Here is a 27092-nt window from a genome sequence, read left to right as displayed (position 1 = left end):
TAGGTATACAAATATTGAATTATTGTAACCATTTTGTCCATCTCTTAATATTTTTGTATTAGATTTATGTAAACCAGCAACGCATCATCCCAGCATATGAGACCAAGGACTTCCGCATCACAGACAACGGAATTGAGACCCTTTTAGTCATACCAGCAATTAATGCCAAGGTGTCTTTCACTGGTCTTATGTTTAGCATATACCTGCCCTGGGACCAGTTCAGTGGCAACACTGAGGGACAGTGTGGTGAGTACAGGTGTTTTATGGTCACTCTGTTGCCATGATTACCCCATGATGTCTCATTGTCTAACGATGGTTTTCAATCTTATTCAGGTACATGTGACAACAACCGGACAGATGACTGCCGCTTGCCAGATGGAACTATCGATTCATCTTGTCCAGACATGGCACACCAATGGCATGTTGCCAGTGCACACCACCACCACCAGAGCTGACACCAACACAACCACCAGGCTGCGATCCACCCATTTGTCATCTCATTCAAAGCAAGTAAGTAGCAATTAGTATTCACAATAAATCTCCTCTGCAGTATCGATAACCTCTCAATCAGAATAATCTGTGCGAACAGTAACTTGACATACTAAAACACGGCAATCATTTGACAAAGCCTGATGACAAAACAAAGTGAATTAACATATTTAAATATCTACTCTAACTGAAGCTTGACATCTTTTCTAGGGTCTTTGAGAGTTGCCATAAGATAATCCCCTATGAGCCATTCCTTGTGGCATGTATCTTTGATGTGTGCCATATGGATGATGTTACCATTGGCTGCACCAGCTTGCAGACCTATGCTGATGCATGTGCACAAGCAGGAGTCTGTATTGAGTGGAGAAATTATACAAATGGACAATGTGGTAAGTAGGTCACTCCTCAAGACCATAAAGCTCAGACAACCTCTCTATGATGTAGCTTATTGATAATTAACCTTTTTATCTCACCTGCTACAGACTTCACATGCGAGAAACCCAAGGTTTATAATGCCTGCGGTCCACAAGTTGAACCAACCTGTAATGCCTGGTATGTATAATGCTGTTGTTGTTCAGTGGATGGGTATAACGACTAGGAAAAGTCTCTCAGCTATTGAATTTTTTTTGAATATCTCTGCAGGTACAATTTTAAATTCATCCAGACTCAAAAGGAGTTCAGCGTCATGGGAGATATACAATTGGAGGGATGCTATTGCCCTCCTGGTACCACTTTGATGAGTTCCAGCTCAAACTACTGTATCCCCAGCTGTGGTAAGAATGGTCAAATAACAGCATTGTATATTGAGGGTGTGGGGACCTACAGTATTGTGCTGTGATAGTAGCTACATCCTGCTGGCCTTCACTTTGGGAAGAACAAAGTGTTAATTGTTCGTTGCTACTGTAGTTGTCTTTTGAAAGCTGGTTTAGCTTTTTGTAAAAAAAAATAAAAAATAAAATGCCCACAGCATTTTTCAGATACTTCAATGGTGTGGGTTTTGGTTTATTTTGATTGATATGGATTTTAACAATGCTTCCGGTACATACAGTACATTGTCAAAACTAAGTAATTGAATGTACTTCAATTACTTCGTTTTTGAATTATTTTTCTCTCTTTGGTTCATCAGATATTTGCCCTTTGCCAAATGGAGAATGAAAACAGGTAACATTGATAGAATTTCTCTCACAGGTTTTAGCAGGGAAGAGAAACTATTAGTTAATGACATACTCATATTGTGGGTAGTCACATCATGTGGGTAGTTCACTTTTGACAATCATGTATAATAAGGTGTGCAAAAGTAAAAATAATCACAATATTAATTTATTACATTTCTATAGCACTTTTCTTAGAACCTCAAAGCGCTTCAGTAATTTATGATTCCACACACTAAATGATTAAACCTTGTACTGGTAGTGTCCATACAAACCTTGATGTGCTTAAAATATTCCTCATTGCAGGCTAATGAGACCTGGGTGAGTAACTGCCAGGATTGTGTATGTGACCCATACAGTCTGGAAATCCAGTGCCAGCTGGTGGCATGCCAACATCAGCCTCCTCTCACCTGTGATCAGGAGGGCCAAGTTAAGGTCGTAGAAACTGTTGACTGTTGTCAAAAGGACAAATGCGGTGAGTGACTTCTTTGGATAATATGCTCTTTATGGGGGCTTTGGAACAACTCTGTAAAAACATTTATATTTTTGGTAACTACCTAACATATCCAACCAGTGTGGCCACTTGCATATTTTTTTAAACAATAGTTGTTTCTTTCCAAACAGAGTGTGATGTCACACGATGCTCTACTTCCAAGATAACTTGTCCAGTCGGATTCGAGACAGAGGCAACTATGGGAGTCTGCTGCCCAACGTATCAATGCAGTGAGTATGAGTTTGCATGTGCTTGAGTGTGCATGTACGTGTAATGTGTGTGTGTGCATACCATAGAAATCCCAACATGTTAGTTGCAGTATTGAATGATTTCCATGTTCTTTGCCCCACAGTGCCAAAGGATGTCTGTGTGTTTAACAACACTGAATGTCAGATGAGAATGCATTCTATGCGATGCTCATTTTTGCCAGTCCCACCACTTCTACACTATCAACAATTTTGAACTTAACTTATGATAAGAGGACAATGTTATTTTACTTGCATAAATTAATAAAAAATGAAGTCAAACTAAACAAATTTAAACCTCCATTAAACAATTATAGGCATTTATCTAGGTGCCAACAATATTTTTTTGCAATCCTTTTATGAGGTTAGACATGTATTAGATTAGATATTAAACAAAAGAAAAATGTTTTATACATTTTCCATTGAAATATTGCATTTTCTCATTCCAGCCTGGTGCCAATGTTCCTGGGGACAAGTGTAAGAATTGTGTGTGTGGTGACAGTGTGGATGCCCATTGCCATCTACATATCATTGAGTGTCAACCTACTGAATGTGACACTCACTGCCAGCAGGTATGTGATCTCTATTGACACATCTACACACTTTAGCCTCATATGTAATTTAACCAACTTAGTCTAATATTTGATGAGTTCTTAGCAATTTCAAAATATTGTAATAAGCCTGATTCCTATGTGTCCACTATTGGGCAACTACTGAATACGTGTAATTACTTTTGAGTTACCAGGATCACACATTGGTATAACAGAGATCATAAAGGTTTTCTCCTCTCTGGTCTGTCTTCTTCCTTTCAGGGCTATGATCATCGAGCTGTTCCTGGGCAGCATTGTGGGAAGTGTGTACAGACAAGCTGTGTGGTTATGCTGCCAGATAATACCACGCACACCATTCAGGTAAAATAGCATCAGGCAGCATTATTTATCTCTCACAGATTCCCAAATTGTATATACAATTTATCAGTCCTATTTCATTCGATTATTTAAAAACACCAACATTTAATTTTACTGTAGTAATAAAGTGTTATGCAAAATCACTATCTTAGCAATGATATAGTATATCTTATCTTACATCATTTGAAGAATCTCCTGTTGATATCTTTCATATTCTCACCTCAACAACCTGGTTCCGTCTGGATACCATCTGGAGACAAGTGTCTCAAGTTTGAGTGCGTAAAGATTATGGGCCAACTCATCCCAATTGAGGCTAAGACCGTGTGCCCTGACTTCCACCCAGAATATTGCCTACCCGTGAGTTACAATAACTATCTGGCAAATTATCTGGGTCTGGGAAACTGGCTGATTTAAAAACTGGACAATGTGCAAATTCATACTTGTGAAATACAGTTTAAATATGCCCAGTCGCTCAGACCAAGGCCTGTTGCGTACCTACTGTGTATTTATGTGAGGTTATTTACACCTGTTGCGTAAAGTGAACAATGCAAGAACACTGCACTGAAAAACATGTGGAGTGAGTTTGGTAAACGCTACGTCAGTGACTTAAAAATGTTCTTATTTTTTCTTCTATTTTCTTGTTTTTAAGGGAACTGAAGTCATTGCTCCAGATGGTTGCTGACATGTCTGTGAGTGTCTTTTTAACACCATCCTTTTTGATAGACATTTGTAAATCATTCTTGCCCTTTATCAGGTATTGGAAAATGTCACTTTTGTGTGCAGGTGTTCCAACATATAAGCCATGCAACGTGACAAAGGGAAAAGTGTACCTGGACAGCAATGGGTGCAAGTCTGCAAACGAGGTGGAAGTGACAACATGCGGAGGATCCTGTGGCACCTACGCCATGTGAGTATTTTGATCATTCCTGAAATATTTCAGGAACACTAACACATTAATCCTCCCAATTAAACAGAATTGGGCTGCCTGTCTAAATGCAAACTACAAATTATATTTTCACTAATATGTTATGTTACAATGGCTGTGTTTACAAAGGCAGCCCTATGCTGATATTCTGCCCAATTATTGTCAAAAGAGCTCATCTGATTGGTCAAAAGATCGGAATTCGGCTGCCTGTTTAAACACAGCCAATGTTATATAATTACAACTGCTACCATCATTACTTCCACATAATGACATCGCCTCTCCTTTCTGTTTTCAGGTATTCTCTTGAGGCCGACATGATGGAGCACTCTTGTACCTGCTGTCGGGAAGTATCCACCACCAAGAAGGAAGTGGAGATGATCTGCCCAGAAGGGTCAAAGTTCAACCACTCCTACATCCACATCAATAAATCTGGCTGCCAGAGGACAGAGTGCGTGACCCCAGAGGCGACCCAGGTCACAAGGTCACGACGCAGGAGAAGATGAATGACTCTCCACTACTATCCCTTTACTGCTTAGATTAATTTTCTATTTACGTTCAACTTGTTCACTTTCCTGCAAAGTAATCTGCTAAACATAGGATAAATAGTTTCAGCTTCTTATTACATTTTATTTTATTTTAGCCCTTCAAAACACATAAATAAAGTTGGCAATAGGCTATGCATATATACCACGTTCTTGTTTTCATTCCTTTTGAAATTAAGTTGGAAAATATTTGATTGCAGACACCCAGTTCAACAATGGCTTATCCTCTTCCAGATAAACAACCACAATTCAGTGTCAAACACTTATTTACATTTGAGATGGTGTTAGTTCAGAAAAACGGATCAGTAATCTAAAGGTTGCTGGTTTCAGATCCCTGGCGTTACTTCCTACTGTTGTCCTTGAGCAACGCACTTAGCTAACCTCTAGATATATCCAGGGACAGCACTGTGGCTGACCCTGTGCTCCTCTCTATACAGTACTAAAGACACATTTTTATCTTTGATGGACTAATAAAGTATTTGTCCTAACTCATCTCTCATATTAAATAAAGTATGCAAAATATAAATTATATTGTCCGGGCAATAATGGTCCTTTGGTTTCACCGAAAATAAAAACCAGATCATTTCATTTTAACTGTACCGAGTGTACAAAGTACAAAATGCAAAGGGAAATACATGGTGCATGTGTGATTATATAAAACATATGGAAATACATGGGGTATGTGTGATTATATAAAACATATGGAAATACATGGGGTATGTGTGATTATATAAAACATATGGAAATACATGGGGTATGTGTGATTATATAAAACATATGGAAATACATGGGGTATGTGTGATTATATAAAACATATGGAAATACATGGGGTATGTGTGATTATATAAAACATATGGAAATACATGGGGTATGTGTGATTATATAAAACATATGGAAATACATGGTGCATGTGTGATTATATAAAACATATGGAAATACATGGGGTATGTGTGATTATATAAAACATATGGAAATACATGGTGCATGTGTGATTATATAAAACATATGGAAATACATGGGGTATGTGTGATTATATAAAACATATGGAAATACATGGTGCATGTGTGATTATATAAAACATATGGAAATACATGGGGTATGTGTGATTATATAAAACATATGGAAATACATGGTGCATGTGTGATTATATAAAACATATGGAAATACATGGGGTATGTGTGATTATATAAAACATATGGAAATACATGGGGTATGTGTGATTATATAAAACATATGGAAATACATGGGGTATGTGTGATTATATAAAACAAACACAGTACTATTATGCACTTAAATGATTTCTTTCAAATGTTTTGATAGTGTTTGTCAAACTGCGTGAACAGAAATGGGAAGGTTTCCACCTTAGTTGGAGGGAATTATAGACCTCTTTTGCTATTATAACCAGTCCACTGTTACAGATTACTTATCTTACTGATGTTGTAGACTCACAACAATCAGACAAAAAGTGGATCAATAGACATTCAAATCAAAACTAATATTGCAGAAAAGAGCACTCTGCCTGCTTTATAACATGATCATGTTGTACTGACTTGTCTACAACTGGCATAACAAGTGTTGGTGTCCAAAGGGTCATTTTTCTGACAGATTTTGGTTAGTTGAGGCTCTTTAAAATGAGAAGTACTCTCTACAGTTTCTTGAAACCCCTTACCTGAAACAGAATGATGGATTATGTAATAATGGGCCCTTCAATAGACCACCCTAGTCAAGGCACTTGACAAACATAACATCGATTTCAATCAAAGTCATGGACATGACATGACAGATATTTAGAAGGTTATGCCTTGAGGTGCCATAGGGTCACGGTGGATTAGATATACATTTAATTTGTAATTAGATCAATAATTGTATTGACGCTGAATCAACATTGAAAGTCCCACCTAAGAAGGTAAACAACATTCCTGTGAGATTAAAAGTAAGCAGTAGAACAGGTAGGGTCACCTTAATAGGGACCCCATTGCCCAAAGGCCGTAATACTAGGACTATTTATTAGTTTTACCCATCTCCAGGCACTGTAAACTTGTTGCCAAGTCATCAAAAAGGAACTCTGAGCTCACAGAAAGTAGGTCATATGTTTGACATAATTAGACCAGGGACAGTAAAATACCCATGAAATAATATAATGGTCAAATAAATAAGATAATGTATTTTTTCTATTTTTTAAACATACAGTAGTGTTGTTGGGGAACTTCTCTTTACTAGCCTATATAGCCAATAAACAGTAAACATATGTTGCTCAACTGTGTGCTCCACCCTGGATAGTTAATCGTTAATAGTCATTTCTCCCACTTTATTCAACATGTTTTAATATTACACTTACTTTTACATAAAGGTTCCTGTATCATGTTACGTCAATCTAACCTTTAGTTACACTTAACATTAAGCTGTCACCCATAAATCATCAGAGTTTGTTTGAGTTATTCAAAGTGCTCATCAACTTCCGCTGTATAATATTAATTCTGTATGCTGAATTGAGTTTACTCTCAACCTCAATCTATTTACCCAGAGCTTGTGTAATAATGGTTCTATACAAAAACCAAGTGTAGCTGTGACGATAGAGCAGTCAAATACGCAACCCAGAGCTGCTAAAATCATCAAACATTGTTGAAGCCTTTGGGTAAGGTGGAGCCGCACACAGCCTCTGGCAAGACCTAGGAGGGGATGGGTGGGGAAGGATGGATAGGCTATTCAGTGAAGGCTTTGTTAGGAAAGAAACCACCTGGGGCATATGACATAGCCTAGGCAGTGTGAAAGACATTTAAAGGCTGGGCCAATTATCAGTCATAAATCAGTACATTGTAATACAATTTGGATGAATGAGGTTTGAGCTCTGTCTGAATTCCAGATTGACCACTATGAATATCCCATTGTCCAATGTAAAGATGGGTCAAATACGAAACGTATTAACCTGCAAACATGCAACAGATTCAACCCTATAGCAGATTAATGTAAACATAATCATATGCAGATATGATCATTTCACACATAGGTCGGCTCTGTCAGCAATGGGTCAAAAAAAACCTAGGCAAGTTAGATGATTGATTTAATAAAAAAAGGCAATTCTTCAACAGTTGTTGATCAACTGACGGTACAATATTTCATGTCATGTGTTACATTCATCACAGGAAAACCAAGTAGTATTTTGCTTGGTTTGAACACAGAACTGCTAAAGTGAAGGAAACACCAACATAAAGTGTCTTGATAGGGCGTTGGGCCACCATGAGCTGCCAGAACCGCTTCAATGCACCTTGCATAGATTCTACAAGTATCTGGAACTTTATTGGAGGGACGCAACAACATTTCTATCATGCCAAATTCCATAATTTGGTGTTTTGTTGATGGTGGTGGAAAGCACTGTCTCAGGCTCCACTCTAGAATCTCCCACATGTGTTCAATTGGGTTGAGATCTGTTGACTGACACACACACACACACACACACATATACACACATGACCGTAAGCAAGGTGGAATGTTAATTGCTTAATTAACTTAGGAATCACACCTGTTTGGAAGCACCTGCTTTCAATATACTTTGTGTCCCTCAATTACTCAATTGTTTCCATTATTTTGTCAGTTACCTGTACAATGTCGGTAAAATAAATTAGTGTCAATGTAAAAATAAATATGGATAGGCATTGTCACCCCTTCTCCCGCTCTGGAGCTCGACGTCGCCGGTTTACTAACCACCGGTCTTGGCAACCCATCATTACGCACACCTGGCAACCATCATTATGCACACCTGGACTACATCACTACCTTGATTACTTCCCCTTTATCTAGCACTCTGTAGCCTCACTCATCACGCAGTATTGGTTCTGTTTTCTTGTCCAGACACTGCTTTTGGTTTATATCGCGCCATGTATGTTATTATTAAACTCACCAATTACACCTGCTTCCAGACTCCCTGCATCTCCATTACAGAATACTACCTCAGCAAATGGAAGCAGCAGGTAATCAAGACATCTCCCAGATGGTCGGTGAACAGGGACATCTACTTCGCCAACACCACAACCAGATGGTGACACTGGGGACGGCTATGGATGAGGTCCTCCGCATTCTTCAACGCCTTGGCATTACCAGAGGGGCGTCACCTCCAACTAGAGTAGGATTCTCTACCATGAGTCGACCCAGCGAGCCAGTACCCCAGCCTATCCAGTGCCCCCGCCCAGGTCAGAGACTCTTGATTCTTCCTCCCAGACAAGGGAGGTTTCTCCAAGACCCTTGCCATCTGTCTCCCTCCTCATCGCCCATGGGACTGTGCCATCGATCTGCATGCAGGCTCTGCTCCACTGGAGTGACAGTGTGGGGATTAAAGACACACAGAGCCTACAATGGCATCACCATAGTCTCTAGGCTGTGTCGAGTTCAACGAGATGCCCCACTTGACCATAGCTCGCACGGTTTGACCACAGCGACCGTGCAAAAAAGTAGGCCCAAAATGAAGCCTGGCCTAATTTTGAGGTGCTTTTGGGTGACAGTGGTAGAACCGTTAAGTTTAGAAACACAATTCAACCACAGGAACGTTCCTAAGGTCCTCCCGATCTGTGCATACCTTGACCGTGTGGAATGAACCCTTAACAGTGAAAACAGGATGTTTTCATCTAACAGTTTACAATGACATCTCTCCCCATAGGAATACATTGCCTGCTCCCTTAAATTCAACCTGAAGCCTATGTGGGTTATGATTGCCATATCAAACTGTCTTCAATGACAATCCATCAGGCCACTACGAGGATTACCTGTGTTGAGTCTAAGTTTCCTGGAGCAACCCGAAAGTGGTTCAATTCACCCTAAAATTGGTTTTGATTTCATAATCTGCAGTTAGGGAAAAACCTGCATTCAACCCTCTATAAACCAGTCAGTTCTTAACGTAAAGACTTGAAACTCAGGATTCTATAAAAGCCTACCCCAATGACGATATGTGTTTACCTCCAGCTTCCTGTGACAACTGGCAGTGCCTTAAATTGGGGTCATAGGGGCTGTTTCGAATGGTTAAAAAGGTCACATCTTTCCAAAATGTCATGTGTGATTAGGCAACCATCATGAACTGTAAATCAGTTATTTCTCCCATCAGATGTCCAAGAAAAGACACACACACACACACAGCCAGGATGGAGTTACACAGGGTGGGGCTTACAGACACACTAAGCCTGCAATAGATACCAACGTATGCACCATCAAAGATCCTTCAGACCAAGAGCTCTGAAACTTTAGAAACCTGTTCTAGAGCTTAAATCGGTAGTGCACAGTGAGTTATGTGGCTCTAGAAGGTTCTCAAGCCGAGAAACCGCCTCGTCCATTTGCAATAACTTCTTTTCATTTTGCACGTTGTGAAAATGACAACATTTAGAAAAGTCCCAGAATCACAAGACTAGGTGCATTAAAACCGCCTCGGCCCACAAGATGGCACTTGGCATTTGCCATGTTCCGCTTGCCGTCCATTTGAGTGGTATTTGCGAGTTTTGTATATGGTTCGCCCAATGCCAATAAGTTGCCATTCATTTTTGTCCCTTTCATGGGGGTCTTCCCTTACCTTCGTGGTGGAGGTGGATGCTTCAGAAGGGGATGTGGGAGCTGTCCTGTCCCAATGACAAGGTAATCCACAGAAATTCTATCCATGTGCGTTTTACTCAAAGAAACTGCCTCTTGCAAAGAGAAACTATGATGTTGGAGATCGGGACCACATGACGGTGAAGTTGGCATTAGAGGAGTGGAGACACTGGCTGGAGGGCGCCAAGAGTTTCTCATCCTCACTGACCATCAGAACCTTGAGTACATACGGACAGCGAGGCGGCTGAATCTGTGCCAAGCAAGGTGGGCCCTTCACTAGAGTCAACTTCACTCTGACATATTGCCCAGCTTCAAAGAGCATCAATGCCCTGTCCCGTCTCTTCAATTCGGGAGAGGGTCCTGTCCTGAGTGCACCCATAATTCCACCCACTTGAGTCACATGCCTCTTGCTCTGGGACATAGATGTGGACATTCGCCAGGCCCTGGAAAGGGAACCCGCACCTGCTACCTATCCCCCTGAGCACACCTATGTTCCCACGGGGATAATGGATTGGCTGTGGACCTGGGCATGCACAGCTGTCGTTGAATAGTGCAGGTGATACCTGGATGTCCAGCAATCTCTGGAAACTACTGGTGGCCCACCTTGGCGCAGGCCATCACTCGCAATGTCAACTCCTGTTCCGTATGTGCCCAAACTAAATCTCCTTGGCATGCTTCAGCAGGGAAACCCCTTCCCCTTCCCGTGCCTCAGTGTACATGGTCTCATCTGTCTACTGGTTTTTGTCACTGATATACCCTCTGATTGTTTCACCACCATTTTGGTGGTTGTGGACAGATTCTCTAAATCCTGCTGTTTTATCCCTCTCTCTGGTCTCCCTGCCACTCTCCAGGTTGCTGAAGCACTGTTCCAGGAGGTCTTCAAGCACTGATCTTCCGGAGAAGCTGGGGGTCATCGTCAGCCTTACTAATTAGTCTAACAGGCAGGTGGAGAGGATGAACCAAGAGCTGGGGAGGTTCCTGAGGAGTCACTGCCAGGACCGGCAGGGGGTGTGGGCCCAATTCCTTTCCTGGGCAGAATACGCCCACAATTCATCGCCTCACTCCTCCACCGGGCCGACTGCCTTCCAATGTGTTCTGGGATACCAGCCAGCCCTGGCTCTGTGGACCCCGAGCCAGATCGAAGCTCCTGCAGTAGATGAGGGTTCAGGCGCACGGAGGAGGTTTGGAATGATGCCCAGGTGAGGCTACAGCACGCCATTCGCCGCCAAAAGGAGCAGGCGGATCACCATTGCATTGAGGCTCCAGTTGTTCGCGTCTGGCTCTCCACCAGGAACCTCCCACTCCGCCTGCCCTGTATGAAGCTGAGCCCCCAGGTTGTGTTTAAGGTTCTCAACAAGGTGACATATAGGTTACTGCTCCTCACTAACTACCAGATCTCATCCTTTTTCATGTTTCCCTCAGGCTGTTGGTTTCTGGTCCCTTGGCTGATGCCGTCCCCCATGACACCCCTCCACCTCCCCTGGACATCGAGGGGAGCCCTGCCTGTGCCATCAGATCCCTCCTGGATTCCTGACGTCATGGGGGCCGGCTCCAGTATCTGGTGGACTGGGAGGGGTACGGTCCAGAGGAGTGGTGTTGGGTCCTGGTGGACGATATTCTAGATCCCAAGATTTCCACCTTCGCCGCCCGGACCAGCCTGCTCCTTGCCCTTGGGGCCTTCCCCCTGGCCAGCATCCCCCTGGACCACTGGTCCTGGCAACCATTACGCACACCTGCGCCTCATTATGCACACCTGAACTTCATCACTATCTTGACTACTTCCCCTTTATCTAGCACTCTGTAGCCTCACTCATCAAGCAGTATTGGTTCTGTTTTCTTGTCCAGACACTACTTTTGTTTTGTATCTCTCCATGTTCGTTATTATTAAACTCACCAACTGCACCTGCTTCCAGACTCCCTGCATCTCCGTTACAGGCATACAGGTAGAGCAAACTTCTTTAATGGGTTTTTAGTATAATGTTTACTTTTTGGTCGATTAGTGTGATATTTATGTTTAGTAAAAGAAAATGGAGCATATTTCCAAGATGTTGAGACTGAAATGTATGCTTAGTGTGTCTAAACTTAATAACCATAAGCCTTAAAATGACAACCACCAATTGAACAGTGATGGTTTGACAAAAAAATGAATGTTACATTTTCAAACATAAATTTGGAAAACGTAGATATGCAACTAAACACATATGTTACTTAAGTTAATTTTGCCAACAGCATAGGGGGTTTGTAACACATACTCCCAACTAGTCAGTCCTGTTGAATTAACATTTTTAAAACAAAAAGAGTAGGTTGATACTATTCATAGACTTATTGGCCATATAAGAAATCTGAAGTGATTAACATTATAATAGTTGTGAATTTCTTCACATCAGTGTGCCAATTATTTGAAAACAATGGATCATTTTTTTTTTTTTATCAGGATGCAGTTCCTGGATCAGCTTGGTGAGTCACACCAGCCTATGAATACCAACTATGAATACAATTAGTTGGATTACTCCTTTGAGCAACAGCAGAGAGACAAATGTTTGCATTTGGACAATGTGTGCTCAAGATACTGAGCCAATAAAGTGGATTAATGTATTATTCATCTGTTATACATTGCCAGAGTTTGGGATGGCCATGGAGATGCAACTTTTTGTTCTATCAAATCTCACTACTTATGATGAATGTATCTGTAATTATACATTAAAATCTACATTACATAAAGAAAAAGCACGTATTGTATTGTGGACACCAGGAGGAGTATCTGCTGCTTTCGGGATAATGGGGATCCTAATACAATACCAAATGCTTAAACCATTGGAGTGGAGATGCTGCCTGAGATAGATACTGAATGAGGAAGGAAGGCACCTCTCATTGTAAAAAAGGAAATCACATAAGACTATTAAGTAACTTCTCTTGTGCAATAGATGTGTAGGGGTCACGTTCTGACCTCACTTCCCTTTTTATGTCTTTGTGTTAGGTTGTTCAGGGCATGAGTTGGGGTGGGTAGTCTATGTCCTTTCTCTATGTTATTATATTTATGTGTTTGGCCTAGAATGGTTCTCAGAGGTAGGTGTCGTTCGTTGCCTCTGACTGAGAATCATACTTAGGTAGCCTGTTTTCCCCATTTTGGTTGTGGGTGTTTGTTTTCTGTTTTGTGTCTGCACCAGACAGAACTGTTTTGGTGTTCTGTTCTATTAAATAATCATCAACACTTACCACGCTGCGCTTTGGTCCTCACCTTCTTCCACCAACGAAAACCGTTACAGTAGGTCTATTATAAAGGACATTATTAACCCCCTGAGTTTATAATAACAATATGGGTACACAACTAATCCCAATAGTAGAATACTTAATGAAAATAGCTAAATCTGTATGTAAATGTCCATGCTTAATGTACTCAAAAACCTCATAAGACAGGACATTCAAGTCTTAAAGTCATTGAGTCATGTTTAACCTTTGGCCCCACCTATGTGTTAATCTTTAAGGTCCCTCCTCAAATACAGGTTGTTATAAAAACCAGATCTATCCTAAGCACATCGCTCATATCACCTGTGCAGAACCTGTTCACTACCCACAGGATCACCATGGGGACAACCAAGGATGCACCGATATGGAGGCTGTTATGCCTGGTACTACTGATCAAATCAACACAAACAGGTTGGTAGAATATTATTTCATTAGCCTAAATCAGAAGGGAAGGTGACTTTCAGATTTTCTCTCTCTCTCTCTCTCTCTCTCTCTCTCTCTCTCTCTCTCTCTCTCTCTCTCTCTCTCTCTCTCTCTCTCTCTCTCTATATATATATATATATATATATATATATATATATATATATATATATATATAAAATGTAAAATCTCATATTTGTGTTAGCTATTCAGAAATGTACTAACACACAGAAAAGTGATTACATGTATTATACATGCATTTTGAAGAATTCAACAGTAGGCATTCAGTAACAGTTTTTACTCAATAACGGTTTTCCTTTTTTCTGCTTTAGGGCAGCATACACATTTCCTACGATCATATGATTACATTATTCATTTAAGTTTTCATCCTAGTTCTGTTCCTTATACACATTTGTTTATTTAAAAAAATATATATTTTCACCTTTATTTAACCAGGTAGGCTAGTTGAGAACAAGTTTTCATTTACAACTGAGACCTGGTCAAGAGAGAGCAAAGCAGTGCGACACAAACAACAACATAGAGTTACACAAGGAAAAAACAAACATACAGTCAATAATACAATAGAGAAAGTCTATATACAGTGTGTGCAAATGAGGTAGGATAAGGGGGTGAGGCAATAAATAGGCCATAGTGGCAAAATTATTACAGTATGGCAAATTAAACTGGGGTGATAGATGTGCAGAAAATGAGTGTGTAAGTAGAGATACTGGGGTGCAAAGGAGCAAAATATATAAAATAAATAACAATATGGTGATGAGGTAGTTGGATGGGATATTTAAAGATTGGCTATGTACAGGTGCTCACAGTGATCTGTGAGCTGCTCTGACAGCTGGTGCTTAAAGCTAGTGAGGGAGATATGAGTCTCCAGCTTCAGTGATTTTTGCAGTTTGTTCCAGTCATTGGCAGCAGAGAACTGGAGGTAAAGGCGGCCGAAGGAGGAATTGGCTTTGGGGGTGACCAGTGAAATATGCCTGCTGGAGCACGTGCTGCGGGTGGGTGCTGCTATGGTGACCAGTGAGCTGAGATAAGACGGGACTTTACCTAGCAACGACTTATAGATGACCTGGAGCCAGTGGGTTTGGCGACGGATATGAAGCGAGGGCCAGCCAACGAGAGCATACAGGTCACAGTGGTGGGTAGTATATGGGGCTTTGGTGACAAAATAGATGGCACTGTGATAGTCTGCATCCAATTTGCTGAGGAGAGTGTTGGAGGCTATTTTGTAAATGGCATCGCAGAAGTCAAGGATTGGTAGGATAGTCAGTTTTACAAGGGTATGTTTGTCAGCATGAGTGAAGGATGCTTTGTTGCGAAATTGGAAACCTATTCTAGATTGAATTTTGGATTGAAGATGCTTAATGTGAGTCTGGAAAGAGAATTTACAGTCTAACTAGACACCTAGGTATTTGTAGTTGTCCACATATTCTAAGTCAGAACCATCCAGAGTAAAAAAAGCATGCATTTAGTTTTGCTTGCATTTAAGAGCAGTTGGAGGCCACGGAAGGAGAGTTGTATGGCATTGAAGCTCGTCTGGAGGTTAGTTAACACAGTGTCCAAAGAAGGGCCAGAAGTATACCGAATGGTGTCGTCTGAGTAGAGGTGGATCAGAGAATCACCAGCAGCAAGAGCGACATCATTGATGTATACAGAGAAAAGAGTCGGCCCGAGGATTGAGCCCTGTAACACCTCCATAGAGTGCCTTTGAAGAGGGGGATGACCGCGGCAGCTTTCCAATCTTTGGGGATCTCAGACAATACGAAAGACAAGTTGAACGAGATAGTAATAGGGATTGCAACAATTTTGGCTGATAATTTTAGGAAGAGAGGGTCCAGATTGTCTAGCCCTGCTGATTTGTAGGGGTCCAGATTTTGCAGCTCTTTCAGAACATCAGCTATCTGGATTTGGGTGAAGGAGAAATGATGGAGGCTTGGGCAAGTTGCATTGAAGGGTGCAGGGCTGTTGACCGGGGTCGTGGTACCGAGGTGGAGAGCATGGCCAGCCATAGAAAAATGCTTATTGAAATTCTCAATTATCGCGTATTTATCGGTGGTGACAGTGTTTCCTAGCCTCAGTGCATGAGATTATTTATGAGATTGTTTCTGTCTAAATTTGAAAATGTTACACATTTGTGGTGAAAATTCTATAACCTTTTAGAAATCGGTATCATTAGTGATTGTTATCATGAGTGGTTTCAGCATAGTTTATAGTGTTATAAATACATTAAGCACTCCACCCACTGGGTGTGTGTTGGTACTTTAGATTATTATTTTTTGATCAGGAACAAAAGCAAGGACAGAATACAGACTAAACTCAAGTGTATATCTTTAAAATAACAGTTGTGGTAACTATGTCAAATGTCTGATATTACTCAAATAATACTGACAGAAAAGATCTGATGCCTAAATATGTAAAGTAGGAACTGAACAGTCATCGGAATTCAATGTGTTTAGTTTACAAAGCAGATGACACTTGATTAAGGAATCTTCAGTCCCGTTGCATGTGTTGGATGACCTGTCAGCCAGGGCTGAGCTGTCCAAAGGCTTTGACCACACCTATGCAATTCATAGAGCATCAAAGTACTGTGGTTCAGGCACAGAAGACTCCGCAAACGCAGGAACATTCCCTTTAAAATTAAATTGCACGATAGCACTGAACTTTGGCGATACGGATTGAATGGAGCCTTAGGTTCACTGTCAATATTGAATGAGTCACATCATTCCTCAAATGTCCCTTCGTCTGGACATACTGCTGTGCAAATCAAATACACTTCTAAAAGAGCAGTGCAACAATCTAAATCTGCAATGATTGAATTCCATCCTGAATGTTCATATAATATTGTAAAATACTCATGAATTGCTTTTTTTCAGTGAACCCCACCACAAGTGTAACAATCATCCCGACAATGATCACAACGATACCCACACTTTCAGGTAAATCTCTGACCGAATGCACACCGAATAAAAGACTGGGTATCCATCAATACGCTAAGTTGGAACTGACATTTGTATTCCTTGTCCCTCAGGAGTGAATGCCTCACACAATGACCAGGTCTGCAGCACATGGGGTAACTACCATTTCAAGACCTTTGACGGGGACTTTTTCCAGCTCCCCTCCACCTGCAACCATGTTGTGACCTCACTGTGTAAGAGCAGCTATGAGGCTTTCAACATCCAGATGAGGCGGCAGGTGGTGGACAACCAGCCCACCATTAGCAAGATCACCATGAAGCTGGATGGTGTAGTGGTGGAGCTTTCCAAGGGTGGTGTTGTGGTCAATGGGCAGACGTGAGTTTCCCTGTCATTTGACTGATTCGCCATTCTGCAAGCACCTCTCTTGGGGATTTTATGTGCTACATTCTGTAATTTAATATTACTTATAATCATAATGTATAGGATGACCTTTAAGTATCATCTTCCTCCTGAAGGGTGACCCTGCCATTCAGCTTGTCTGGAGTCAGCATCGTGAAGACTACATCCAATGTGAAGGTCATAGCCAAACTGGGGCTGGTTGCTGTTTGGAACAAGGATGACTCCCTAATGGTAAAATACCTGCATTTCTAATTTTCCTCTTCAATGGTTGATTAGTTAATAATGTTATATTTTTCTTTAGAGAAAAAGCGTAACATCTTTGTCATCATTGGCAATGATCAGCAGTTGATCGTGAGTGAGAGACACCTATTTTTGGCTGCACCTTGTTGGTTGAAGCACTGTCTACTCCCCTCCTAAAATGTTAACATTGAAAGGCAGAATTACCTGAAGAATGAGGATGAATTAAACAGGATATGTGAAGATGTATACCCTATACACATACAGGCTAATGTTCCAATGTTTATTTGATGAAGTGTTTGCAAATATTTGTAGATTTGAATGACATTTTCTGTCACTCCCTAATATATAAGACTAACGAAAAGATATGTTATAAACATGGAGGATAGCCCAGACTGAACACGTGAATGGTGCTGAACAGGATGAGATTTTTTTCAACACCTTGCGCCTGGTCATTCTACAGATTGAAATGAACGAGAAGTACAGAAACCAGACCTGCGGACTGTGTGGTGACTTCAATGAAGTCCAAACATACAACGAGTTCGTCATCAATGGTAAAAACAAATCTGACCAAACTATTGAAATTTAACTACATTACATACTGTAGGTGGAAAAGCTAATTGTCAATGTCTGTGTTGTTGCAGGTGGGGAACTCTCTAGCTCGGACTATGGAAACCTCTGGAAACTGGATGGCCCTCTGGAAGTCTGTGAGGAGCCTACGCTAACTTCTGTGGAGAGTTGTGGAGATGAGGTATTCCAATTCACACCACAGAAGAAGAATACAAAACAATGTTAATAGAATTTAGAAAAAGCAATTATTCCATGTGATCCAACAAATGTTTTCTATATAGTAACCTTTTATGGTTTGTCTCTATTTGTAGGAATTTTGTCAGCAGCTGTTCTCCAGTGCAGCTTTCAGTAGCTGCACTAATTATTTGGACATGGACTCCTTCATCAAGACCTGCCTGGCAGACCTGTGCCACTGTGATAACAGCACCAACTCCTTCTGCCTGTGTAACACCATCTCAGAGTACTCCCGTCAGTGTGTTCATGCAGGGGGGAAGCCCCAGCAATGGAGGACTGAACAGTTCTGCTGTAAGTATGCAGATACTCTCCAACATGACCACCAAACACTAAATGATCATGTTCACAATACAGTTTAAGAAAACTGTTAATCACAATGTTTATTTTCTCAGATAAGACATGCCCCTTCAACATGGAGCACCAGGAGTGTGGAAGCCCCTGTGTTGACACCTGCTCCAACCCAGAGGCCAGCCAGTTGTGTGAAGACCACTGTACAGACGGCTGCTTCTGTCCTCTAGGTACCACATAGGTTCAAATCAAATCAAATAAAATGTATTACATCAGCTGATATCTCAAAGTGCTGTACAGAAACCTAACCTAAAACCCCAAACAGCTAGCAATGCAGGTATAGAAGCATGGTGGCTAGGAAAAACTCCCTAAAAAGGCCAGAACCTAGGAAGAAACCTAGAGAGGAAGCAGGCTATGAGAGGTGGCCAGTCCTCTTCTGGCTGTGCCGGGTGGAGATTATAACAGAACATGGCCAAGATGTTCAAATGTTCATGGATAACCAGCAGGGTCAAATATTAATAATCACAGTGGTTGTCGAGGGTGCAACAGGTCAGCAACTCAGGAGTAAATGTCAGTTGGATTTTTATAGCCGATCATTCAGAGTATCGCTACTGCTCCTGCTGTCTCGAGAGAGTTGTAAACAGCAGGTCTGGGACAGGTAGCATGTCCGGTGAACAGGTCACGGTTCCATAGCCGCAGGCAGAACAGTTGAAACTGGAGCAGTAGCACGGCCAGGTGGACTGGGGACAGCAAGGAGTCATCAGGCCAGGTAGTCCTGAGGCATGGTCCTAGGGCTCAGGTCCTCTGAGAGAAAGAAAGAAAGAAATAGAGAATTAGAGAGCATACTTAAATTCACACAGGACACTGGATAAGACAGGAGAAATACTCCAGATATAACACACTGACCCTAGGCCCCCGACACATAAACTACTGCAGCATAAATACTGGAGTCTGAGACAGGAGGGGTCGGGAGACATTGTGGCCCCACCCGACGATACTGCCAGACGGCCAAACAGGCAGGATATAACCCCACCCACTTTGCCAAAGCACAGCCCCCACACCACTACAACTCTGTTGTACAAGTTAACCTAAAGCACATCATGAAAACACCACACCTTTACCCATTATGCCTTTTATGTGCAAAGTATCTGAATAAGGTGACAAAGGAAGGAGTAAATAATGGATGTTTTTCTCAGTTACTTCCTGGAGTCAGTGCAGTTCTTTGTGTAATGTAAACATTAGAATAACACTCCTTACTGAATGCAGTTTTAGCAATCTCTTAAACAAATACTTTTCTGGCAGGAACTAAAATATTTCTGAACGTTGTCTTAAAATGATGCCTGATCTCTCACCAAATAGGTACTGTTTTTGATGATGTCAGCAACAGTGGCTGTATTCCATTGAGTGAATGCCTCTGTGTCCACAATGGACAAGTATACAAATCTGGAGAATCTTACACCAGCAACTGTAAAGAATGGTAGGCCAAGTACATCATCTGATTTAAACATCACATATCCCATGCCTCATTTTCATGAATCATGCCAAACTCCACAGTGTGATTATTAAAACTGTATGCATGTAAATATTTCTAAAATAGTGTGTGAATGCAGTTGTGAGATGAGCCTGTAAATGTTCCCTTTAGCACCTGTGCTGGTGGTCAGTGGGCCTGTACAGACAAGGACTGTCCTGGGACCTGCTCTGTGGAGGGAGGATCCCACATCAACACCTATGATGGGAAAGCCTACACCTTCCATGGAGACTGCTCTTACATTCTGACCAAGGTCAGTCCATGTGGTGCAGTATAGCAAAGCAAGTAGAAACTAGTAGAAAACATTCAGTATAACTTTTCAGTGCAAAGATGAGTTACAGTATAATAGCTTTTCCTCAAGCCATATGTTGACGTAGATGTGTCCAAAGGGGTCAATCTTTAAGTGAGTCAGTCTAATTTCATGTTTTTGCCTTCAAACTCATGCTGGTTTTCTTTCAGAAATGCAATGGATCTGAATTCACCGTGCTGGGAGATATTGTGAAGTGTGGGTTGACTGACACTGAGACGTGTTTGAGGGCTGTTACCCTTGCCCTCTCCAGCAGATCCACCGTAAGGCAACTCTCCAAATATGTTTCAGAGAAAATAATACAAGGACCTGTCAACTCATTTCCAAACAAAACTGCTTCTTTAAGATAATTATACTGGTTTGCAAATATATGTCCCTCAAACTTTTTGTCTAAACACATAATAACCTTATTTAAAATTGCTCTGATTTGGCAAATATTGCAGGGATATTTGCAATCTCATAAAATGCTTATGTATGGAAACAAATGAGAATTTAATAAAATATATTATCTTATCTAATTCACAGCTGATCCAAGTCCAGTCAAGTGGAAGTGTTCTTGTCAATCAGATTCTTCCTCAGCTCCCGCTCTATACAGGTGAGATAATCCATTGTAATGCCAAATTCAATTGTAGTGTGGATCAGTGTATGAGCTCCATATCATTTATATTCACTAGATGAAGCATTGATGGTTTCCCTCTATTTATTTCATGTATTGCAGCTGAAGTGACCATCTTCAAGCCCTCCTCATTCTACATTGTTATCCAGACAACTCTTGGAGTTCAACTTCAGATCCAGCTTTCACCCGTTATGCAGATCTACATAACTGCCATCTCATCCTACAAAGGAACAACCTGTGGTATGCTTCAGATTCATCCATCAGTTTCATGCCTTTTTCTTCAGTATCTCTATTCATAAAAATCTAATAGCATCATATGGCTTCAATTATTTTCCTCAGGCCTTTGCGGAAACTACAATGACGTTCAGGCAGATGAGTTCAGAGTCATCAGTGGATTGGTGGAGGGCACAGCTGTAGCTTTTGCCAACACATGGAAGACCATGGCCAGCTGCCCTGATGTCAAGACTAGCTTTGAAAACCCCTGCAGTTTGAGCATCGAAAACGGTACATATTTATTAAGCCTATAGATTAATCACTTATTGAATGATTATAACAAAGTTATATAAAATAGTATATGCTTATGTTGAAATTATGATTGTCTTTTTCACAGAGAAATATGCCCAGCACTGGTGTTCCATGTTATCAGATCCTAAAGGAGTGTTCTCCCCTTGCCATTCTGAAATAAGACCAGACACCTACAAAACCGTAAGTTAGTTAAGAAGGATATGGTCTCAAAGTAAAATCATTAAACTCTCATGTGATGAGGTTATAGTCTTGACACACGTTGACTCTTTTTCCAACAGAACTGCATGTATGACAGCTGTAACTGCGAGAAGAGTGAGGACTGCATGTGTGCTGCCGTCTCCTCTTATGTCCACGCTTGTGCTGCCGAGGGTATCCAGCTCAGCGGCTGGAGAGACACTATCTGCAGTGAGTAGACAGCACGGCACCATGGAGACCTCTCGCAATGTGTCATTATAATGAGTGCTGCAAATTTATTAGAATATAATGATTTTACTGAAACAACAGTAGTTACTAAGTACAAATAATCTGAAGAAATAACTGCACAAATACAAAGATATAAGGAAATCAATATCTTGCTAATACTACTCATATCTAATGACTTTTCTCAGATAAATTTGCCGCCTGTCCCAGTCAAACAGTTTATACCTATGACATGACCAGCTGTGGACGCACCTGCCGCTCACTGAGCATGACAGACCAATCTTGCCAGGTGAAGTTTGTTCCGGTGGACGGCTGTGGCTGTGCAGAGGGCACCTACATGGACGAGGCTGGACAGTGTGTTGCCCCCACCAACTGTCCCTGCTATGACAAGGGCTCAGTGGTCCCTGCAGGAGAGACTATCAGCAGAGACGGTGCCACATGGTAAGCACCTCCCTCATACATATAAAGACAGCAGGAGCGGTAGAGATACTCTCAATGTTTGGCTGTGAAAAGCCAACTGACATTTACTCCTGAGGTGCTTACCGGTTGCACCCTCGACAACTACTGTGAATATTATTATTTGACCATGCTGGTCATTTATGAACATTTGAACATCTTGGCCATGTTCTGTTATAATCTCCACCCGGCACAACCAAAAAAGGGACTGGCCACCCCTCATAGTCTGGTTCCTCTCTAGGTTTCTTCCTAGGTTATGGCCTTTCTATGCAGTTTTTCCTCGCCACCGTGCTTCTACACCTGCATTGCTTGCTGTTTGGGGTTTTAGGCTGGGTTTCTGTACAGCACTTTGGTATATCAGCTGATGTAAGAATGGTTATATAAATACATTTGATTTGATTTGATACGTATAAAGATAGGAGACCAAAATAAATACAAGTACAAATGAAACTTCATGGATATATTCAAAACTGTGTATTAAATCATGTCATAATGATATTTGCTGTTAATTTCATTATCTTACTAACTATAACTATTAATACTGTAACTATTTTACAGTACTTGCAGACAAGGGACACTGAGTTGCACTGGGGGAGCAAGACCATTCAGTAAGTTTTATCTTTGCCTTCAATTTATTAATTTAATTTATTAATTAATTTATAAAATACATGGCTCAATATGATTTAACCCTTTACATGCATCCTTCACAAAACAGGTACATTTGAAATGAACCAAGAGGATTCAAGCAATTCATGTAAGACAATGTGATTAATGATGATGATGATGAATGTGGATATTTCTGGATATATGGTCATTATATTCTGCTTGTTTGAGAATTGAAAATAGTTTTTTAAACGTGTATTCTCATATATCCCCAGTATGCACAGTGCCAATGGTTTTGTTCAACTGCTCAACTGCACCTCCAGGAGCTTCAGGTTCAGAGTGTCAGAAGAGCTGCAAAACTCTGGATATGACCTGTGTGAGTCCCTTATTCACTCTAAATGGGATTGTCACATACTGTCACTATTATACTGAGTTTTGTGTTGACTGAACAAAAACTTTTGAGAATCTCAATTATGTAAAATACCCACCCCCCTCCTCCCCCGGTGTACAAAAACATAGTCCATATCTCTTTAATTTGTGTGCACTTTGTTCAATCACTTTAGATCAGCACAGAGTGCACATCAGGTTGTATGTGCCCCACCGGACTGGTGTCTGATGGGAACGGAGACTGCATCAAGGAGGAACTTTGTCCTTGTGCTCACAATGGAGCTACTTACCAAGCTGGAGAGACTCTTAAGGTTGACTGCAATACATGGTATGCCTGTTTTATGTCTTACACCTCAGGGGGGAGAAAACATAAAGAACACAGATGTACAAATAATGAAGAAAATGTCAGGCAATTTTTGTGACAGTATGTGTGTGTTGTTCACAGTACTTGCAAGGACAGACAATGGCAGTGTACCACACATCTCTGTGATGGAGTTTGTGCAATCTACGGAGAGGGTCACTATATCACCTTTGATGAGAAAAGGTTCAACTTTAATGGAAACTGTGAATACACTCTCATTCAGGTTTGTGTCTCTTTATTTGGTAGAATTGTATCAGCATTGAAAAGTGTGAATTTTAACCATATTAATAATATTTTTCATTCTCACAGGACTACTGTGGCAATAATAATGGCAGTGGCAGCTTCAGAGTCCTCACTGAGAACGTTCCTTGTGGAACTAAAGGCACCACCTGCTCCAAGACCATCAAGCTCTTCCTGGGGGTAATGAGCAACTTGACTTCACACAATACTGTACATTCCATCCCTCGTGTAAAGAACAATCAACAAATCATCAACCAAACATCAAGTTGAGATCCAATTTCAGACCAAGTTATGTATGAAAACATATTTTCCTTCTTCAGACCAGTGAGCTCATATTGGCAGATGGGACCGCTCAAGTTGTCAGAAGTACTCCAGAAGAGCAGTTTCCTAAACAGATCAGCCTTTTGGGGAATTATCTGGTTATTGAAGTCAAAAGTGGTCTAATCCTCATGTGGGACAAGAAGACCAGTCTCTTTATCAAGCTTAGCCCACAATACCAGGTACATTAAGATACTCTGATGAAGAAATTAATTCAGTATTCAGTCAAACCTGATATTACCGAGACTTTTGTATAACCCTGCCAAGTCAATAATTTTAATTCATGATCTCTTTTCTTCAGGGGCAAGTGTGTGGTCTGTGTGGAAACTATGATGGCAACGCAAACAATGACTTCACCACTAGAGCCCAGGCGACAGTTGTTGATCCAGTGGAATTTGGAAACAGCTGGAAAGTTTCATCAAGCTGCCCAAGTGTATCCGCTGTAGTGCACCCATGTTCCTCCAACCCGTACAGAGCGTCTTGGGCCCAGAAACAGTGCAGCATCATTAACAGTGATGTCTTCACAGCCTGCCAGAACCAGGTATGGATATATTCAACTAGGATATACTACTGGTAAGATATGTGGATTTGTCTTTTGTGAACTAAGAAATGTGCTTCACCATGCAACTTCTGTATATCTTACAACACATTGCTGTGCTTTTAAGGTGGACCCCTCTCCTTACTACGATGCTTGTGTGAGAGACTCATGTGCTTGTGACAGTGGTGGAGACTGTGAGTGCTTCTGTACCGCAGTGGCAGCTTATGCAAAGGCCTGCAATGAAGCTGGAGCATGCGTAGCCTGGAGAACCCCTCGAATTTGCCGTAAGTTTCTTCACAATCAACAGTGAAGTCTGAGCTGAGTAAAATCAAGGTTGAATTGAAAAATGTTTGGTTCTGGTCTGGAACGTGATTTCAACTACATTAAGGCGCTCGTCAATTCAATACTGGACTAGGTTGACACTATCATATAGGACAGTTGATCATGGAAAGGGATCATTATTCTAGTTCAAATAATGAAAACGTTTTTGTCCACCATATTTTGTCCACCACAAACAGCACTGTTCTGTGATTACTACAACCCCACTGGAGAATGTGAGTGGCACTACAAGGCATGTGGAGCTCAGTGTATGAAGACCTGCAGAAACCCTTCCGGAGACTGTTCTAGTTTAATTCCAGCATTGGAAGGTAGGGATATGACCGTCTAACTCATATTTTGTCTCACGTGGATGACTTCTGAATAACAATTGTAATTGAAACTGACCCCAACAATGGTTATAAATATACATGCTTTGTGTCTGAGCAGCCTCAGGCTACATTTACACTGACTACTGTTATCCTTAACAAGACTTGACCTTTTGTAACCTCTTGGCTATTGTGGTTATTACAGGCTGCTATCCTAACTGTCCTGTGGCACAACCTTACTTCAATGAGAAGACAATGAAGTGTGTGGAGAGGGAACAATGTGGCTGCTTTGACTATGAAGGAAACCAGTACACCAATGGACAGAATGTTCCGGCACCAAATTGTAAAACATGGTATGTCTAATTAATTCAGTTCACAGTACCTGTGCTATTTCAGCGCATATTCTGAATGTTCTAACTGTGAAAGTACCAGGTATTCTGCGTTATATTAATTCTGGAGAAGAGAAGGTCAGGGGTTTGGCAAAGATTGGAAGGGTCATACTAGTTTTTCCATAGTGATGCCAATTATGGTTGTATGACAATCTGAAAACATGCCCTGCTCCCCATGCATTTCACAATTTACTTTATTACCAAGCCCTGACTAGTCTTACCTCTTTACTAGTATTTTGAACAAAACATTTATATATATTTAAGTTGAACCTGTGAATAATTTCAATACTTAACTATTTTTTCTTATTTTAAAGCACCTGCACAATGACTGGAGTGAGCTGCAGTTATGATGTAAATGGTAAGGATGACATCATCAAATTAAAGTAAAATATTTAGCACTGAACATTGATTGAATCTAACTGTAAAATACTTTCCCCCCTGTAGTTTGTACATGCTTGCATAATGGTAAACAACACCGATATGGAGCAACCCTCTACAATACAACAGATGGGATTGGTAACTGCATTGTTGCTGTTTGTGCCGCGAACGGAACCATTACCAGGAACATTTCCCCTTGTCAAGTGACCACAACTCCAGTACCAACCACAACATCCCCTCTGACAACAACAACTGTCCATGCAACAACCACACTAAAACCCACAACTGTCTTCCACTTCACAACATCTGGTAAGCAGAGAAACTCTTGAATGATTAAAGTGCAGCCACATGTTTCCTAAATGGCAATCTTGATGGCAATTAATAGCAATTGGTATGTAAGGTGTAAGTAAATGTATTCTCGAGTCAAAAAGTTGGACGCGGACCCGAATGGACCCGAGGACAATCAAACTCGGACACGAACGGACCCGGGTCTCGGTCAAACCCGATTAGACCCGAGTGTCAGACAAATTACATTTATCAGCCAAGTTTCTACATTGTTTTAACAAAAAGGACTTTATATTTTGCCTTCTATAAGTATGAAAATAAACCTTATTAGTGTAAAATAAATATGCTATAGGCTATGCAGAGCTTTGATTGGGTCATTTCAGGTCCACTCAGGTTTATCAGCTGTACTTACAAAGACACGAGACCTGATGACAATAAAACAGGAATCGAGC

The 27092-nt window shown here is 41.1% G+C and overlaps 2 protein-coding genes and 1 long non-coding RNA gene across 3 annotated transcripts in view; all 3 read left to right on the top strand.

Moving 5' to 3' along the window:
- The first annotated feature begins 61 nt into the window (after positions 1-61).
- Positions 62-1262, top strand: LOC110526963 (uncharacterized). The gene is made up of 5 exons (XR_016496850.1): positions 62-246; positions 334-510; positions 700-878; positions 972-1041; positions 1132-1262. It is a non-coding gene; the product is annotated as an uncharacterized LOC110526963 (long non-coding RNA).
- A 2788-nt stretch (positions 1263-4050) lies between these two features.
- LOC118965087 (intestinal mucin-like protein) lies at positions 4051-4893 on the top strand. Its single transcript, XM_036981831.2, has 2 exons — positions 4051-4193; positions 4507-4893. Exons 1-2 carry the CDS (start codon positions 4051-4053, stop codon positions 4712-4714), a joined length of 351 nt encoding a protein of 116 aa, XP_036837726.2. The 3' UTR covers positions 4715-4893.
- An 8936-nt stretch (positions 4894-13829) lies between these two features.
- LOC110526962 (uncharacterized) overlaps positions 13830-27092 on the top strand; it is a 33666-nt gene continuing 20403 nt past the window's right edge. Inside the window, exons 1-30 of the mRNA XM_090238774.1 lie at positions 13830-13978; positions 16876-16938; positions 17031-17292; positions 17433-17547; positions 18017-18107; positions 18198-18304; positions 18435-18648; positions 18750-18875; positions 20005-20122; positions 20288-20426; positions 20633-20743; positions 21006-21075; positions 21199-21336; positions 21436-21600; positions 21707-21801; positions 21900-22026; positions 22230-22482; positions 23056-23105; positions 23213-23251; positions 23376-23476; positions 23664-23815; positions 23933-24071; positions 24158-24268; positions 24409-24588; positions 24708-24947; positions 25072-25228; positions 25463-25591; positions 25794-25941; positions 26292-26335; positions 26422-26664. Of these exons, the coding sequence (XP_090094900.1) occupies positions 13906-13978; positions 16876-16938; positions 17031-17292; positions 17433-17547; positions 18017-18107; positions 18198-18304; positions 18435-18648; positions 18750-18875; positions 20005-20122; positions 20288-20426; positions 20633-20743; positions 21006-21075; positions 21199-21336; positions 21436-21600; positions 21707-21801; positions 21900-22026; positions 22230-22482; positions 23056-23105; positions 23213-23251; positions 23376-23476; positions 23664-23815; positions 23933-24071; positions 24158-24268; positions 24409-24588; positions 24708-24947; positions 25072-25228; positions 25463-25591; positions 25794-25941; positions 26292-26335; positions 26422-26664 (4000 nt within the window). The 5' untranslated portion in view covers positions 13830-13905. The remainder of the gene's footprint in view (positions 13979-16875; positions 16939-17030; positions 17293-17432; positions 17548-18016; positions 18108-18197; positions 18305-18434; positions 18649-18749; positions 18876-20004; positions 20123-20287; positions 20427-20632; positions 20744-21005; positions 21076-21198; positions 21337-21435; positions 21601-21706; positions 21802-21899; positions 22027-22229; positions 22483-23055; positions 23106-23212; positions 23252-23375; positions 23477-23663; positions 23816-23932; positions 24072-24157; positions 24269-24408; positions 24589-24707; positions 24948-25071; positions 25229-25462; positions 25592-25793; positions 25942-26291; positions 26336-26421; positions 26665-27092) is intronic.

This window comes from Oncorhynchus mykiss, chromosome 6 (genome assembly GCF_057628025.1).
Source record: "Oncorhynchus mykiss isolate SJ-2025 chromosome 6, ASM5762802v1, whole genome shotgun sequence".
Classification (NCBI taxonomy): Eukaryota; Metazoa; Chordata; class Actinopteri; order Salmoniformes; family Salmonidae; genus Oncorhynchus; species Oncorhynchus mykiss.
Note: the sequence above shows the minus strand (reverse complement) of the source record. Positions and strands in the feature narration are given on the sequence as shown.

What these genes read in the sequence shown, in the direction of transcription:
- LOC118965087 (XM_036981831.2), top strand. Translation starts at nt 4,051, where the DNA reads ATGTCACTTTTGTGTGCAGGTGTTCCAACATATAAGCCATGCAACGTG. An exon ending in TCCTGTGGCACCTACGCCAT is followed by an intron (nt 4,194 to 4,506) that starts GTGAGTATTTTG and finishes TTCTGTTTTCAG; the next exon opens with GTATTCTCTTGAGGCCGACA.